This window comes from Silurus aristotelis (genome assembly GCF_946808225.1).
Source record: "Silurus aristotelis genome assembly, chromosome: 9".
Lineage (NCBI taxonomy): Eukaryota > Metazoa > Chordata > Actinopteri > Siluriformes > Siluridae > Silurus > Silurus aristotelis.
This window is the reverse complement of record NC_139582.1, coordinates 19,549,474-19,564,187: the sequence shown is the minus strand read 5'-3', so window position 1 is coordinate 19,564,187 and position 14,714 is coordinate 19,549,474. Positions and strand designations below refer to the sequence as shown.

Below are 14,714 nucleotides of genomic sequence, written 5' to 3'. Positions count from 1 at the left end.
TAATTGTAATGATCTCCAATCCAACAGTTTCACTCATTTTCATTATTCAGCCCATTTACTTAGCTAATGCTTTATTTGATCTCATTTAAAATCAGAGTAAAATTTTCCAGGCTACTTTTTATCAACCTTTTATCCTGTTATTATATCACTTATCATAATGAGAGAAATTGCATTTTCACTTTCAGCTCGGTCTGCGTCACTGCCATTTGTCTTGCCTGTCTCCATATTTCTTTCTTGTGATTTTTGTCCTTCCATTAACCATTTAGTGCAGTAGTTTCTGGGGGTCTATATATAGTTTTTTCTCTGTATTGAATATCATTTAAAATGTATTTAAGTACAATACTTCAAAACAATACATACTTATAAGTAAAATTACAGATTTTAAAAACTACTTTAAAAAGTAGAAGCACATACACACAAAAAAAAAAAAAAAAAAAAAACTTACTTTCCCCCTTTCGACCAACTCTTGGCAAGGCCCGACCTCAGGCTCTGCATCGAAGGAGGAGATTGTTGAAGGGATCGATAATCATATCTATTCGACTTTGTTCCAAATTCAAGACATTAAGTAAAATACCTTGTTTATTTATTTAGTTCTGAACTTGATTGGGATCTTCAGATAAATACAAAGCTGTACCATTGCCTATTTATTTTAAATACTGATCAACAGTGGTGTATTAGTCTACCATCGCTGTGATGAGTTTTTGTGATAACCCACATATCTCCAGTAAACACTTTCTCCTGGTCAGTAGATGTAAAGCCAACGGAGGAAGTACCCATTGAGCGCATTCATCCCAGGACACCATACACACACACACACACACACACACACACACTAACACCTAAAGGGCAATTTAGAGCCTCCTGCTTGCATCTAAATATATATTATTACAAAATCAACCTGAAGTGTGGATCCAGACAAAAAAAAAAAAAAAAAAAAAAAAAAAAAAAAAAAAATGCACATTTATCTACAGATAGAAAAAAAAACTTTATTCCTTGTAAAGGTGTACAAAACTTTATATCGAAATTAAGACCGACAACAAAAATCCGTTCCACGAAATGGTGCCGCACAGAGGGATGTACAGGACTCTGACGTTTTAGCAAATGACAGACGATAAGCACAAACTAAACAGTCTCTCAGGTTCTGTAGTGAAAAGCTCACTCAGTTTACCTCAGGAGGATCTTAATGCATTTATTGCATATCAAATAAAAGGTTAAAATACTAAAAAGTCAGAGTTCCCGTCTCCGCTGGATGATGTAGATGTATTGGGGTACAAACTCAAGATATATATTTCAGGCTTGCTTTTATTTTGATAGAAACCTGCTAGATCGTTAGTTTCCAGTGGAGGTTATGCTGGCATGAGCATATGGTTTCCTTTTTGATTGAGCTGTAAAGCGCTAACGCTGCAGCCTCGTCCTCGTAACTTATGAATTTCACTCAACATCTAGGCTACTGCTTTTTCTCAAAATAACATCTTTTCCATATCCCGAAATAAAATATGGTGGCTTTATATAGTTGCTTCTGTTCAGTGTCCAGACCGAGGTTTGGATGCTCCACCAGCTGTTCTATTTGGGATGGTGGTGGGGACGTAGGGAGGATCCCAAGAACAGATGAAAAACCTCACTGAGGCATTAGATGCCTTACGTTGTATTTGGACGTGTCGTTGTATTGAGTCATGGGTTTGTCTGCGATCCCACACGTACCCACGCCAACTTTTCCGTTCACGCTCTCCGGTGAGGCAAATATACTGCGTTTTACCTAAGGGGAAAAAAGGAAAAAGAAATAATGGACAGAGTGAGTAAAAAATGAGCATTAATAATTGGCAACAAACTTTTTTTTTTTTTTTTACATTTTTTATGCATCGGTTACTTACTTGCCCCTTCTTGTTCTTTGAATAAGCTTTATTGTTGAACATTTGCCATTTGGATTTCTGGTCTTCTCTTTCTTGTTCTAGCTCTTTTATCCGCTGCACTTTCTTCTGTGCTTTTTTCTTCTTGTATTCCCTTTGCTCTGCCTGCAGCTCCTTCCTGGAAAGGTTAAAACACACGAGGAGCGCGAACGCATTATTTGACACTGACATGCATTTACACAAACCACTTTTCAAAAATCCTTCTTTTTTTTTTTAAACTAAATTTTAATGAACAAAATTCCAAAGCTAAAATTATTCTGAATATTCGAGCTTCCTGGTCAGGTCTCTTTGGCAAGAGGGATGGAAAAAGTTTGTGGACACATAGGCAAAAGATTTATTTATTTTTTTTTATTTATTTTTTTTTTTTAACAGCCCATCCCACATTTTGCAGTGCAGTTGTAATAATTGCTGCTCATTTTGCATTGCACTTGTGATGATTGCTGCTCATTCAGTCACAAGGCTTGTTAGTAAAATCAGGTACTGATGTAGTTGGAGGAGGAACAGCAGAACGACACAAAGCAGGATGCAGAGTTTTGGTCACCTGCCTCCCATTCTTTCCTCCCTAAACCCAAAATCTCTCTACAGTTCCCCTATCTTTTCTCTCCATATAAATTAAATCTTAATAATAGAATTACACACTGATTTTTTTTAAACACCAGAAAAAAAATGTATGGTACTAGAAGTCCTCTACCTATGAAGAAGCCAGATGAGACAAGACCAGAAAAAACCCAGACAATGCAAGGATTTAAACCCAACTCACTTGGACTTGGGTTTTCTTCCTTCGTCCATGCTGCTCTTGGCCTGCTCGGCTGCTTTGAGCATGTGCAGAGGCACCACCTCGGCATTGCCGTAGCCGGTGAAGGTGATGGCGGCCGTGCCATTCTCGCTGTCGATCTCCTCTATCTCTGCCTCGTACTGCCTGCAAAGGACAAAGCACTGTAAGCGCATGAGTACGGGCATATCAAAGCACACGCTCACAACAATTCACAGCTAAAACACAATTCAGACCTCGCAGAACGACCACAGTGTGATGTAAAGAAAGGAGAAAGAACAGATACTTACAGGCATTTTTTCCCCTCCTGTCAAAAAAATGTAATGCGAGTGTGCGTGCATGAGATACTCACTGTCCGTCCTGGTTCCACACGGCCATGCAACTGTCTCCTACTTTCCAGCTGTGTTTGAGTGGCACTGCATCTGAGCTGTTGCTACTAGCAACGCCCTCTGCTGGCTGAGCCGCCAACAAGTCTTTTGTCAACTCGATGACCTCCTAAAAAAATTTTTATTTCACATTGTTACTCAGCGCTTAAAGTGCAGACTCTTTATTTATTTATTTATTTTTTTAAAGTTAAACAAACCTGCCATTTCCTAAAGTGTCACCATAACATCTATTACATATTAAACAGAGTTAAACAGAGCCATGCACAAATATTAGCACCCAAAATGAACCCCGACTTAAACCACATAGAAAACCTGTGAAGTGAACTGAAGCGAAATAATGGACCTCAGAATCTGAAGAATCTGGAGAGATTTTGTATAGAAGAATGGTTTAGATGCCTTGTATTCTTCAACCTCGACGGGCATTATAGCACTCAGCAGCACAAAAAATAGTGCCGAGAAGGCTTCCAATGATTGTAGCATTTATTTTATTGTTTTTGTATTATTATTATATTTTTTTTATAAAACCGTTGACTATACAGTGGCTACTAACGATGAGGCTTGGATTATGTAGCTCATATATAAATGCCGTAGAAGATTCTGCGATTCGTGACTATGGAAATGCACTACAGGGTGAACATTAGTATTAAACTGTGACATTTATCCTGCATTATGTTTTTTTTTTTTTTTAAGCTTGAACCACGCTGACTGACATGATGGACAATGCTGCACCTCTCACCTGAAGGTCTTTCTGTAACTTTAACAGATCTTCATTTTCAGGGTCTGTGGAGAGCGCCGCTTCCACCTGCTGCAGCTGAGCCCTGTAGCTGCTCAACTGCTTCAACAACTCGTCCGACATCTGAAAACAATATGAGCAGAATTAAAAAGAAGGCCGCTCTGCCCGGTGCACACCACACACCGATTTCATAAATAAATTGCAGGCGTTCCAAAGATCAAGTCTGGCGAACTCTGACTTGTGAACTCTTCTAATGGGAAGACCCCTGTAACCGTAGCGCAGAGTCACAAATCAACACTACTGGTTTGCTTAAAGTCGCTCCAGTTAATCGTGATCCATGCGATTGAGCAACACAAAGAAAGCCTGGCATTCAATTTTTATTTAACTGCAATATAATTGCAAAACATGTGCTACAAAGTATCACTCATTTCGTTATTAAAAGATTATAGTTAGTTAAGGTCTACATTTGGACAATATGTGATAGTTTTGTGCGCCTAAACTGTAGAGCAGTGAATTAACATACAGTTTATGTATAAATGACTGCACTCGCTATTTGTGCATGTTCTATGCTTGTGTATTTGTCTGGTTTATGCATTTTCTGTATGACTATTGTACATCTAACACCATACAGTAATGTGTCCGCCTTTTTAGGATTTAAAACATTCAAGCTGTACTAGGTTTAGAGATTTGATCGTGTGGTGCGATTCTTGCAGTCACCTGCTAGCTCCTGTTCGGTAGGTTGCGTGATGTAGAATGATGGCTGATGCTCAGTGTTCTGGCGTGTTAAGCTCTTGGTAGAGAGCAGTGTAAAAGTGTACTGTGACGCTACAGAGACAACTTATCATGAATGAAAGTCTGTGAATCTCCCCCTAGTGGTGAAGCGTGGAAATACAACCGAAGGGGAATGCGTTCCTACACTAATATTTCCTACAACATTCAAAACATTACTACAAACGTAAAATCCGTGTGGTGCTAACGAATATAATTTGTGTATGTATGTGTATATACTTAATTTAATTCACACAGTAATGACCCCTACGATTGACTGATAAAACAGGAGAAGACTGATCGAGCCCAGCAGTAGAAAAGAGCAGTACAGACAGATCACACCAGAGCCAGTCTTAGAATTAACTCAGTAAACAATATTTGAACTGGACCAACACTTACAACCAGACACACACTGCCAAATTAGTTCTATTCACAATTATGCTATTACATGGTCACTTCAAGTGACCTCGAGTCTGCAGGTGAATCAGCAATGTCCAAAAGATTTCCCACACTACTCTACTACCACATGACCCTCTCACTGTATCTGTTTCTTCTTAAAATCCTTATACATACACATATCGTATACCTATAAATCTATTATCGATATATTCATACAATTAAATTGCTTTAGTAAATATTTTACGCCGTACTGCTGCAATCAATCAATAAAAGGATCAAGACATCTATTTCACCCATATGAGGATGGGTTCCCCTTTGAGTCTGGTTCCTCTCAAGGTTTCTTCCTCATATCATCTAAGGGAGTTTTTCCTTGCCACTGTCGCCACGGCTGCTCATCAGGGACAAACGCACACCATTCACCTTCACTGTTGTTTTCTGTAAAGCTGCTTTGAGACAATGTCTGTTGTGAAAAGCGCTATACAAATAAACTTGACTTGACTTGACTCTATTCTTCTCCCTTATGTTGGGTCCTACTAGAACAGCAGCTTCATATTCGGGGACTTGGTTTTGTTTCCATGTGTATTATATGTAGTTAGAATGACATTCAAAGCTTACTTGACTTACGGCCTTGGTTGTCAAACTCAATCATAGAGGGTGCCAAAGTTAAATACTGTGTCTAAGTAGAGGGCCAAAAAAGGTAAACATTCAATAAACGACGAAGTCAGATAGAATACAGAATAAGGTGTGAAAATAAAACACCAAATAAAAGCAGTACATTCTGCTCTTATGCACGATTGCCCGAACATGGCTGTCGGTTCATTAATGTTTGGGGTTTTGGTTCTGAACTGGGGCAACTCTCAGGGTAGAGTAAAGGTGTGCATCATTGAGATGACTCCTAGGTAGGATGACTCCATCTTCAAAACAGAGAAAAGATGTTAACACATATGTTCGAACAGCCTGTAAGTAGAGACGGGGCATCTTTTTTTAGGAATGAGTGCCAATAGCCAAATATAATGGATCGATGGGCTGGAAGTGGAACAGGGGTCTTAAGTTTGACATGTCTGACTTATTGTTGTGTTTGGTGGTTTTTGCCTCTTTATTTATTTATTTTTTTTTTAGCTAAAGTGACTTTTTCTTACACAAATACGTGCGCGTTCAATCCCTCCTGCACACTCTTACTACCTCCAACAACTCCAAAATCCCTCAAGGCTATCAACCCAATTTTATATTAATGTATTTCTCACCTGCCATTGTTGTGTACGAGAACACAACACCCGCCCCCTGCACCGTGAGTGACAGCAGGACTAACCAATCAGCGCGCAGATCGCCTTTACAACCTTTCTTGTGGCAGTACTATCACCCATTATACTTTTCCCCCTTCTTTATTAACAACACACCGTTGTTTTATATATTTCATAAGAAATTCGTGCAATTTTCCGATTATAAATATAGCTGCTATATATATATATATATATATATATATATAAGAAAACTAATATATAATATAAGAAATATAAATTAGCAGCTGAGACGGAGAAATGCTAACACGCCGCATTACAGCATTAAGCGCAGGCCCGCGGAAGGGAACAGAATCACGGGCTTACCGGGGTATTTCCCCCCTTTCACAATTCTTATTTCATTCGCAAAGCTCTTACCTTTCAATATAAACCAAAACACCACTATCCGAAATATTATTGTGCCGCTAGAGTCGCTCCGAATCGCCCATGTACTCGTTCAACCAGGAAAAATGGACGCGTCCGCGGTGCGCCGTCTCTCTCCCTCTACAACAAACGAAAACGCTATGAACAACCGGAAGTGACGTTTTTACCCCCTCACTTTTTTTTCCTCTCTCTCGTCGACACCGAGTTCTCGCGATGGCGGCGAGGACGAGACAAAATGGCGGCGAAAAAAACAAAACACATCAACAGCTATAAAATATAATGACCATGATAAATATAATATATACTAACATAGAACTATGTACACAGAAACCATACCAAAGATAAAATAAAGGAAAAGGTCATACCAAGGAAGTAAACAACTTGTCCTAAAGCATTTACAGTGATGCAATTTTAAGAGCACGCAGTTTTCAAAACAAAACATTGACCAACACGTATTTTTAAGTTAAGCTCAAACAGAACAGTTAAGATATTTATAAAAGATTAAAAAAAAGTAAAACAAATGCTTAGTGATTAAATTTTTTTTTATTTAAAATGTATTTTAGATCCAAATGAAGAAAGGATGACGTAAATAAATGTGTTGCGTTGAAGGTTTTAATTTCTCCTTTTATATTTATTTCTTTATTTTTTATAAAAATGGTCACCGAAATGTGCTCTGCGTTAACCGCACGGTAATAAAATTTGTGCCACTAAAATTAATTAGTGTTAACCTCGTTATTAACACGGTACTTTTGACAGCCCTACTTAAATAATAATGTTTTGGCAGTTTGGGCATTGAGATAACGGGCTTTTGCTTGTACTGGTGGTTTCATTACATTAAATACTATTTCTGCTGAATCTTCTGGATTATTTTTTATAATATTTAATGCAACAGTTCTTTTAAAGTGAACTCTATTACCAAAATAAACATTTGAGGTCTCTCTTATGACTATTAGAAGGGGTGACAAGGGAAAGAAAAACAATACCAGAGAGGCAGGAAACAGAAGAAAATCTCTCTATAGGATGTCAAGTAAGGAATACTAATCTTCTTTTGTTATATTAAATTTAGAATTATAATTTAGTAGACATTGAACATGAGCGAGTGCATTCAGAGTCTTTTGTGATTGGACAATGATTGCTTTTAAGTATTGCACTACTGCAACATGGTGATGAATGTGGTAATGAAAAGGAGAATCAGGTTGATAAAAAAAAAAAACAATAAGAAAAAAAACGTTTATACTTTTGATTGTGGCAAATAAAATAAAAAATCATCAACAATATCATCTGTATTTCCCATTTTCTTCCTGATGTGGCTGCTTTTCTATGGAGTACACATAAAAAGCACAAATAACAGAATACATTCAAATGTTATATCGTTTATTCCTCAAGAAAAAAAAAGAAAGCAATTCCATCACTCAATTTTGTATAATAAATATATACGTTTTGTTCGGAAGAAATCCTTTATCGGATATTAGCAGTTTTTCGTGTGCTTGTTGAGATATGTGCTCATTTAGACACCGGGGTGTTAGTAAAGCCAGATACTGATGTAGGTGAGACGAGAAGGCCTGTGGTAAAGTGTTCCAATTCATCCCAAAGGTGTTTATTAGGGCTCAATAGCAGGAGATCTTTTACTTCGACCCATTTAAAGCCATATAGTCATGCTTTGTGCACAGGGGTATTGTCAATCTGGAACAAGTTTGGGTCTCCTAGTTCAAGTGAAGGGAAATATCTGCAGATATCCTATATAATTGTGCGTTTTCAATTCTAACCACATATGGCTTGATAAATCCCAATACTTTTGTCCATATAGTGTTTTTTTCTGACTTTAAAGCAGCGATTTATGAAAAGATGTCCAGTAACATCACAGCAATTTAAAGCTTTTAAATCACACAAAATCTCACATAGTGCACTTTTAACTTCAATTGATTGGCATTAACAAAATATACACTTTTGTATTATAAAAAAATAATCCCTGTTTTCCCCAATGGTTACACAGCTTTATTTCTCTACAAACATTTTACATTTACCCCAACATATACACACCCTGAGACACTGTATAAAACACAAAGTGCAGCAACCCCTCAACAGCTACCTGACGTCACAAAAAAAAAAGCTTTGAGAAGGAAATGAAACGTTTTCTCCCATAGTCCTATAATACAAAAAGGTATATAAAATATAATTAATTACTCATAAGTTGCAATAATACAACAAAATTACATTTAAAAGCATTAAACTGCGATGGCTTTTAACTTGGAACACTGGAACGAAAAACCCAGAGATGTAAAATCAGTGTGGTCGCTTTATGAAATTGACCTTTTAAAGACAAAATCATTTGGGGTTTTTTGGCCTAATTGGATTCGGCATGGCTTATCAAGTGAAACTTGTGATTCCAGCAAGTAGCTGGTGGCTGTGAAGCGCACCACATGAGCACCGTACACTGCAGTTAAATAGGAAAAATGATTTGAATTGGATCATTTTATAACTGTGATCATGCTCAGGTTTTTGGTGTCGGATATAAGTACAAACAAGAGGAAGTATTCAACTCAAAGCTCCAGAAAGCTGGAGCGAATAAAGGACTAAAGCACCGCTGCATCGCGGTCATCAAGGGAAACCAATTTTCGCTGGTGCTGCTACAAGAAGGTAGTCGCCATTTTTAGGTGATGTAGTGAAAATAGTGGCAATAGAACAATAAACAATTTGAGAGAAGATTAAACCATCAACAAATAAACATTCTTGGATCCTTTTGACGTTAAATATAAAGACTATGATGCAGCATTTTTCCTTCAATCAAAAGATTAAAACAAAGACTGAAAACAAAAGGCCTAAATGACTATTCACAACCTTTTACACTGCAGGCGTACGGCATTATGCGCCATCGTCATCTGAAAACTTGTATTTTGCATAGACGATGAGCATGACTATTGCCATGATAATGCAGAGAGAACCCATCACAAGGTACGCGATGCCCAGGAACTGATTCTTTCCTCCCATCCAGGAAACGTTGGAGAACACCACTTTCTTCGTGCCCCCAAAGCTCTGAACAGGGTAGCCTAGGTTGCGGGTTAAGGATCGAAGCACACAGTGTAAAACCTTTAACACACACATGACCAGCATAAACTAGTGGCGGTTAATGGTAATGATATTGAAATAATTACTTTTTCACATTCACCAGTAAAATGAGAATGGAAAAACCTTCTGTCCATCTACACTGTTTTACTTCCAACTCTTATCACTCTTTCTCTTCCTCTAGTTTTTTTTTTTTATTTGCTTACGCCCAACAAGACTAACCTGTCTGTGTGCATTTGTAGCTGACAGAGTTTCACCTAACACAAAGAAAATTCTTGCACCATCTGAATACTTGACAAAAAAAAAAACCCTAGACATGCAAAGACCCCCAGAGAAATGTAGCGACAAGTAAAGAGACCCACAAAAATACACACAGACATGTACAGAGATATGTACACTCACACAGATTCACAGACGCACAGTCACACAGATGCACAACAGGCGTACAGAGATACTTAGTCACACAGATGCACAACAGACACGCAAAGATACACAACAAAGACAAGCGCAGACACACAACAGACACACACCGAGATGAGCACAGTCAAACAGACACACAACAGACATGTACAGAGATATACACAGACACACAACAGACACGTACATAGATAAGCAGAGATGCATACACAGAAGAGACACGTACAGAGAAATGCACACACACACGCACGCGCTCAGAGATATGCACAAACGTATACACAGACACACACTATGAGAAGAGGCTTGGTGTGTTAATTGCACCCTATTGAAGGATACTGTAGTTGATCTGTAATGTATAGTTGCCAGCAGGTAAGCCATTCGCATACGCTCCCTCTCTGATTCGCCCGTACAACTTCCTGAAGTTAGGAAGTGCTGCACGCCTCATCCACACCAGGAAGTCCTGGTTCAGGAAGCCGTTATTGGCTGGGTCATTCTCGTCAAGTTCGTATACTGGCTTGGACCAGTTAATGGGCTTTGTAGTCCCTGAGAGAGGAAAAAACAAATTAAATTTATTCGTGTGCATATTTTTTATCTTATATTACACACGGGCACGTGCGCACACAATCCCTGAGTGATTCGATAAAAAAAAATTATCTGCCGTACTTTTTATTAATTTACAGCTACATATAACACTCATGAAACAGGATATCTCCTCTTTTAGCTTTTGTAATAGAGGATATAATAGTCTCTCAATGTACACTCTTCTGTCCTAAAGACTCTCCCATGATCAAAAATTAAAGTAGCAATACCTCTGTAATGTAAATCAGGATTTCGTTGTCTAATCTGTACTTAGTAAAATCTGACAGGTTTCGCTCGCTCAGTCGGTAACAACCACTCCAGAGATTATACAAAAGTAAGAAAGTAATATAGATAAATACCCGAAAAAGCTAGAGCTAAGGAACCATTGACGGGAGCAGGATTCCTGTATTTGATGTTGTAATCTGTCCACCATGCGATTCCTTTTCTGTCAAACGGAACCCGCGTTTGCTGCCCATTGATGATCTGGTACAGCGTGAAGGAGTCTATTCAGAAGAGATAAGGTAAAAATGTGTGTGTGTGTGTGTTTGTGTGTGTGTGTGTGTGTGGTGGGGATTATGAAACACAGGCAGAAATGTGTGAAAGAGCCTACAATGATTGATTTTGGTTTTAAGGCTAGTGTTGTGAAATCATTAGATAGCGGCGTAATCCAAAACATATCCTCAAGATGAATGAAATGAGCTGTTCAATGAAGACAAAAGAAATGGCACCCTAGAACAGGAGGAACTGTTATAACAGCACATCAGCTGCCTTAAACACGCTGTTATGCAAATAAGATTTGCATTGCTTTTTAAATCCCATTCCACATTTAGTCCCGATATGCTGTTATAATAACCTCCACTCTTCTGAGATTATGTTCCATGTGCTCATTCAGCCACAGAATGTAATACAGTCTAGTACTACAGTTCGAGGTCTGTCTGGAAATCTCAACTTTAAAGACATTATTTTTTGGCATGGTGGAATTTTTCAAGTTCGCTTAGACCGAGTAGGATTCGGGAGCAGTGGGATGCGATACCGGTGAACATGCTGTTGGCGATGGATCCGCAGGGGACGATCGGCGTCCCGGTGGAAACGTTCTGATAAGGAGAGCAGCTGCTATCTGGAGACTGTAAAGGTTTTCGAAGAAAAAGAATTGAACGGAATTAAACAAATAAATAATACAATAAAAATTCAACAATTAGGAAAGACAAGCCAGAAAGGAAAGACTATACCAGAAAGTATGCCGTGTCTCCCACTAGTTGGTAGGGGTCGACGGACACTCCGTACGTTCTGTAGTTCTGATAGTAATTCGAGAGGCCGTAGTAGAAAAATATAGGGCCCTAGAAAACAGCAATGTTACCAATCCCAGCAATATTTAGATGGGTCCAAAAAAAAAAAAAAATAAAAAATAAAAAAAATAAATCACCATACCTCGAAAAGCTCACTGAAGGAGAACTTGACTTCGCATACGCAGTCTTTTTTATTCGGGTCCATGCACTTTCCACAGGAGGAGTCGTCTGTAACACCTGTGTAATCTCTCTGTTACACAATAAAAAAAAAAAGTCTAATTGAGTCCCATATTCACTATAGCTCAGTGTTTTCCTTTCGTTGCATTGATGTCAATGGTGTTAGAGCACAACATTGGACATGACACAGCATCCTGGGAGCAAGAAAGAGTTACACTGGCAGCTTGGCAATACTGAGGCTAAAACCCTTGAGCTTTTTATTAAAACCTTTACTGATCAAATTACTACGGCTGTAATGGTACACTTATTCCTACCGGACCGATTGGGTACATGTGCACCAAACACAATCATTTTTAACGTGTGAAACATAGTTGAAATCTGAGTTCCCTTACAAATGTATTTAGATATACCTTTATTCTTTTCAGCAAAGGGAGCCGCTGCAACAGACTGCCACTTGGGCGGCGCCACATGCACGCTTTTTTTATTATAGGGGTACATATTCGGTCCTACCTCCAGCACTTTGATGTTTTGCGAGGTGACGAAGAGCGCTACGCCGATGCCGATGAAGGCCAGACCGATGAGAGTGAAGCCGGGGATAACTATACCAGCGGACAGAATGGGCTGCCATGCGGGAAGCCGCTGCTGCGTGAACGCCGTGTTATCCGGCCTATTCTCCATCGAGCCCTCTGTCTTCATCCTTACGGTGCCTAAAAACAGGAGAACACCACAATCTTTCAGGCTATTTGTTCGTTTTAAGCATTTATTTCACCTCCCTCGCTCTAGTCCTGCGGAATTCAACTGTAATGCAAACGTATCCATCTTATTGTAAGCAAAAGAGCATTTCTGGAAAGAGACATATAAAAGCTAGTAATATACGTTTTTAAAACGAGTGAAAATTGAATACATTTGGATGAAATGCCCAGCTCATTATGATGCCACATGCACGCATAGTCAGGGTCCTTGAGTAATAGAATTGCTCCGAATCTCTTGTACATTTTGTCTCGGGTACAAGTGCCCAGACTGTTAATCCAGTCTTCCTCATTAGCAACATTGATGCACACTATATGGAAAAAAGTTTGTAGATAACTGTGCATAAGATTCTTGGTCACTTTTTAAACAGCCCCATCTCACAATTGCTCTTAATCTCCACTCTTCAGGGAAGATGTTTTACTAGATCTTGAACTGTTTGTGAGATTTGTGCTCATTCACACACAAAAGCATTAGGGGTGCAGTCAGCGTTCCAGTTCACCCCAAAGGTGTTCAATAGGGTTGAGGTCAGAGCTCTATAGCAGAAGATCTTCCACTCCAAAGTTTGAAATTTTAAATCAAACAAAATACCACCCCACCTTCACGATAAGCCCCCAAATTTAGAGAACAACCTGGCATAACTGGAATAATACAATTTGATTTACATTTGAACACAAATCAATTTTTGCTAGACTAAGATTATGTGGTGTTTTAACACAAACAATGTGGTTCATTATATATATAATATTAGTATACACACACACACACACACACACACACACACACACACACACAGTAATAATTCAGAATGTAAATAAATGTCTGTATTTTCTTAAAGTTGCTTCTTAAAAATATTCAACATTATTTCATTTACTTCAGCAGTTTCCTGTTACAATTAACAAGTCCCAGCTATTCATTATGTTATAGCAGCAATAAACAGTCTTTCCTTCTGGATTCTTGCATATTTTTTCACAAAAAAACAATACAAAAACAATAGAAAAAAAACCCCAGATTTTAGTTTTACTGAAATTAGAGACTCCTTTCAAATTATAAATGCATTATACATACAGGATACTGCAACTATATGTTGTTTTCCCTTTCTGTGACGCCCTATACATTATTTCCTTATTATAAAGTGTATTATTAGGCATTATTCCACATTTTGTTCTCTCTCTCACACTCACACTCACTCACACACACACACACACACACACACACACACACACACACACACACACACACACACACACACACACACACAAAATATTATACTACACATTATACTACACACACATATATATTATAAAGAAGACTTCCCTAACAATAAGTTTAAGCCCAACAAGCCCAGAAATGATAATAAGAATATTCTCTAAAGCTTTTTTCTCCTGACTTCTACTTCCCTTGATGACGACCAAGAATAAATAAAAGTATTTAGTGTGAACTTACGTTTGTTTATTTGTTTCTTTTCTTTATTTTTAAATAAAGTCGTCGACGACGAGAGAACGCCCTAAATCTCACCTGGAGATTTACCTGAACCAGGAACTAACTTCCTGTGGGCGGGGTTTCGGGGTTTCCCATACAGCATAAGTGATTCATAATATATTATTTAATACATTAATATATTCTTTCAAAAATTAATATCATATAAAATTATCATAACTGCTTAAATCGTGTAATGTCATCAGGGCATTCACAAACAATTTGTAAAATATTACAATCTGGAAGATACAAAAAAAATAAAAGAAAAACAGGTCCGAAATTATTTATTATTGTTTCATTATTATTATTATATTTATTATTATTATTATTATTATTATTA

At 38.0% G+C, this 14,714-nt stretch overlaps 2 protein-coding genes across 5 annotated transcripts; both read right to left on the bottom strand.

The window, feature by feature from the left end:
* Nucleotides 1-966: 966 nt before the first annotated feature.
* On the bottom strand, nucleotides 967-6,785 carry smndc1 (survival motor neuron domain containing 1). Of its 3 annotated transcripts, XM_083550566.1 has the most exons (7): nucleotides 5,741-5,879; nucleotides 5,581-5,641; nucleotides 3,802-3,921; nucleotides 3,032-3,174; nucleotides 2,668-2,826; nucleotides 1,872-2,025; nucleotides 967-1,756 (listed from the first exon to the last, which is right to left on the bottom strand). In XM_083550566.1, exons 3-7 carry the CDS (start codon nucleotides 3,919-3,921, stop codon nucleotides 1,619-1,621), a joined length of 714 nt encoding a protein of 237 aa, XP_083406692.1. In that variant the 5' UTR covers nucleotides 5,581-5,641; nucleotides 5,741-5,879; the 3' UTR covers nucleotides 967-1,618. The 3 variants fall into 3 exon arrangements, with proteins under 3 accessions (XP_083406692.1, XP_083406690.1, XP_083406691.1); XM_083550564.1 differs by lacking the exons at nucleotides 5,581-5,641; nucleotides 5,741-5,879 and adding an exon at nucleotides 6,621-6,785; XM_083550565.1 differs by having other exon boundaries at nucleotides 3,802-5,249; nucleotides 5,470-6,766.
* Nucleotides 6,786-7,983: 1,198 nt separating this feature from the next.
* Nucleotides 7,984-14,482, bottom strand: tmem30b (transmembrane protein 30B). 2 transcript variants are annotated; one of them, XM_083550270.1, is made up of 8 exons: nucleotides 14,342-14,482; nucleotides 12,659-12,855; nucleotides 12,114-12,221; nucleotides 11,915-12,022; nucleotides 11,719-11,809; nucleotides 11,045-11,188; nucleotides 10,443-10,649; nucleotides 7,984-9,673 (listed from the first exon to the last, which is right to left on the bottom strand). In XM_083550270.1, the coding sequence occupies exons 2-8, from the start codon at nucleotides 12,842-12,844 to the stop codon at nucleotides 9,489-9,491; spliced, it is 1,029 nt and encodes a 342-aa protein (XP_083406396.1). In that variant the 5' UTR covers nucleotides 12,845-12,855; nucleotides 14,342-14,482; the 3' UTR covers nucleotides 7,984-9,488. The 2 variants fall into 2 exon arrangements, with proteins under 2 accessions (XP_083406396.1, XP_083406397.1); XM_083550271.1 differs by lacking the exon at nucleotides 14,342-14,482 and having other exon boundaries at nucleotides 12,659-12,871.
* Between the last annotated feature and the right edge of the window lie 232 nt (nucleotides 14,483-14,714).

Excerpts from the sequence above, each read along its gene's own strand:
- smndc1 (XM_083550564.1), bottom strand. The coding sequence starts at position 3,921 with ATGTCGGACGAGTTGTTGAAGCAGTTGAGCAGCTACAGGGCTCAGCTG. Across the intron at positions 2,026-2,667 it reads GGAAGAAAACCCAAGTCCAA|GAAGGAGCTGCAGGCAGAGC; the intron begins GTGAGTTGGGTT and ends TAACCTTTCCAG. Across the intron at positions 1,757-1,871 it reads CAAAGAACAAGAAGGGGCAA|GTAAAACGCAGTATATTTGC; the intron begins GTAAGTAACCGA and ends TTTTCCCCTTAG.
- tmem30b (XM_083550270.1), bottom strand. The coding sequence starts at position 12,844 with ATGAAGACAGAGGGCTCGATGGAGAATAGGCCGGATAACACGGCGTTC. Across the intron at positions 12,023-12,113 it reads CCTTCAGTGAGCTTTTCGAG|GGCCCTATATTTTTCTACTA; the intron begins GTATGGTGATTT and ends GCTGTTTTCTAG. Across the intron at positions 10,650-11,044 it reads CTTAGCTCTAGCTTTTTCGG|GGACTACAAAGCCCATTAAC; the intron begins GTATTTATCTAT and ends TTCCTCTCTCAG.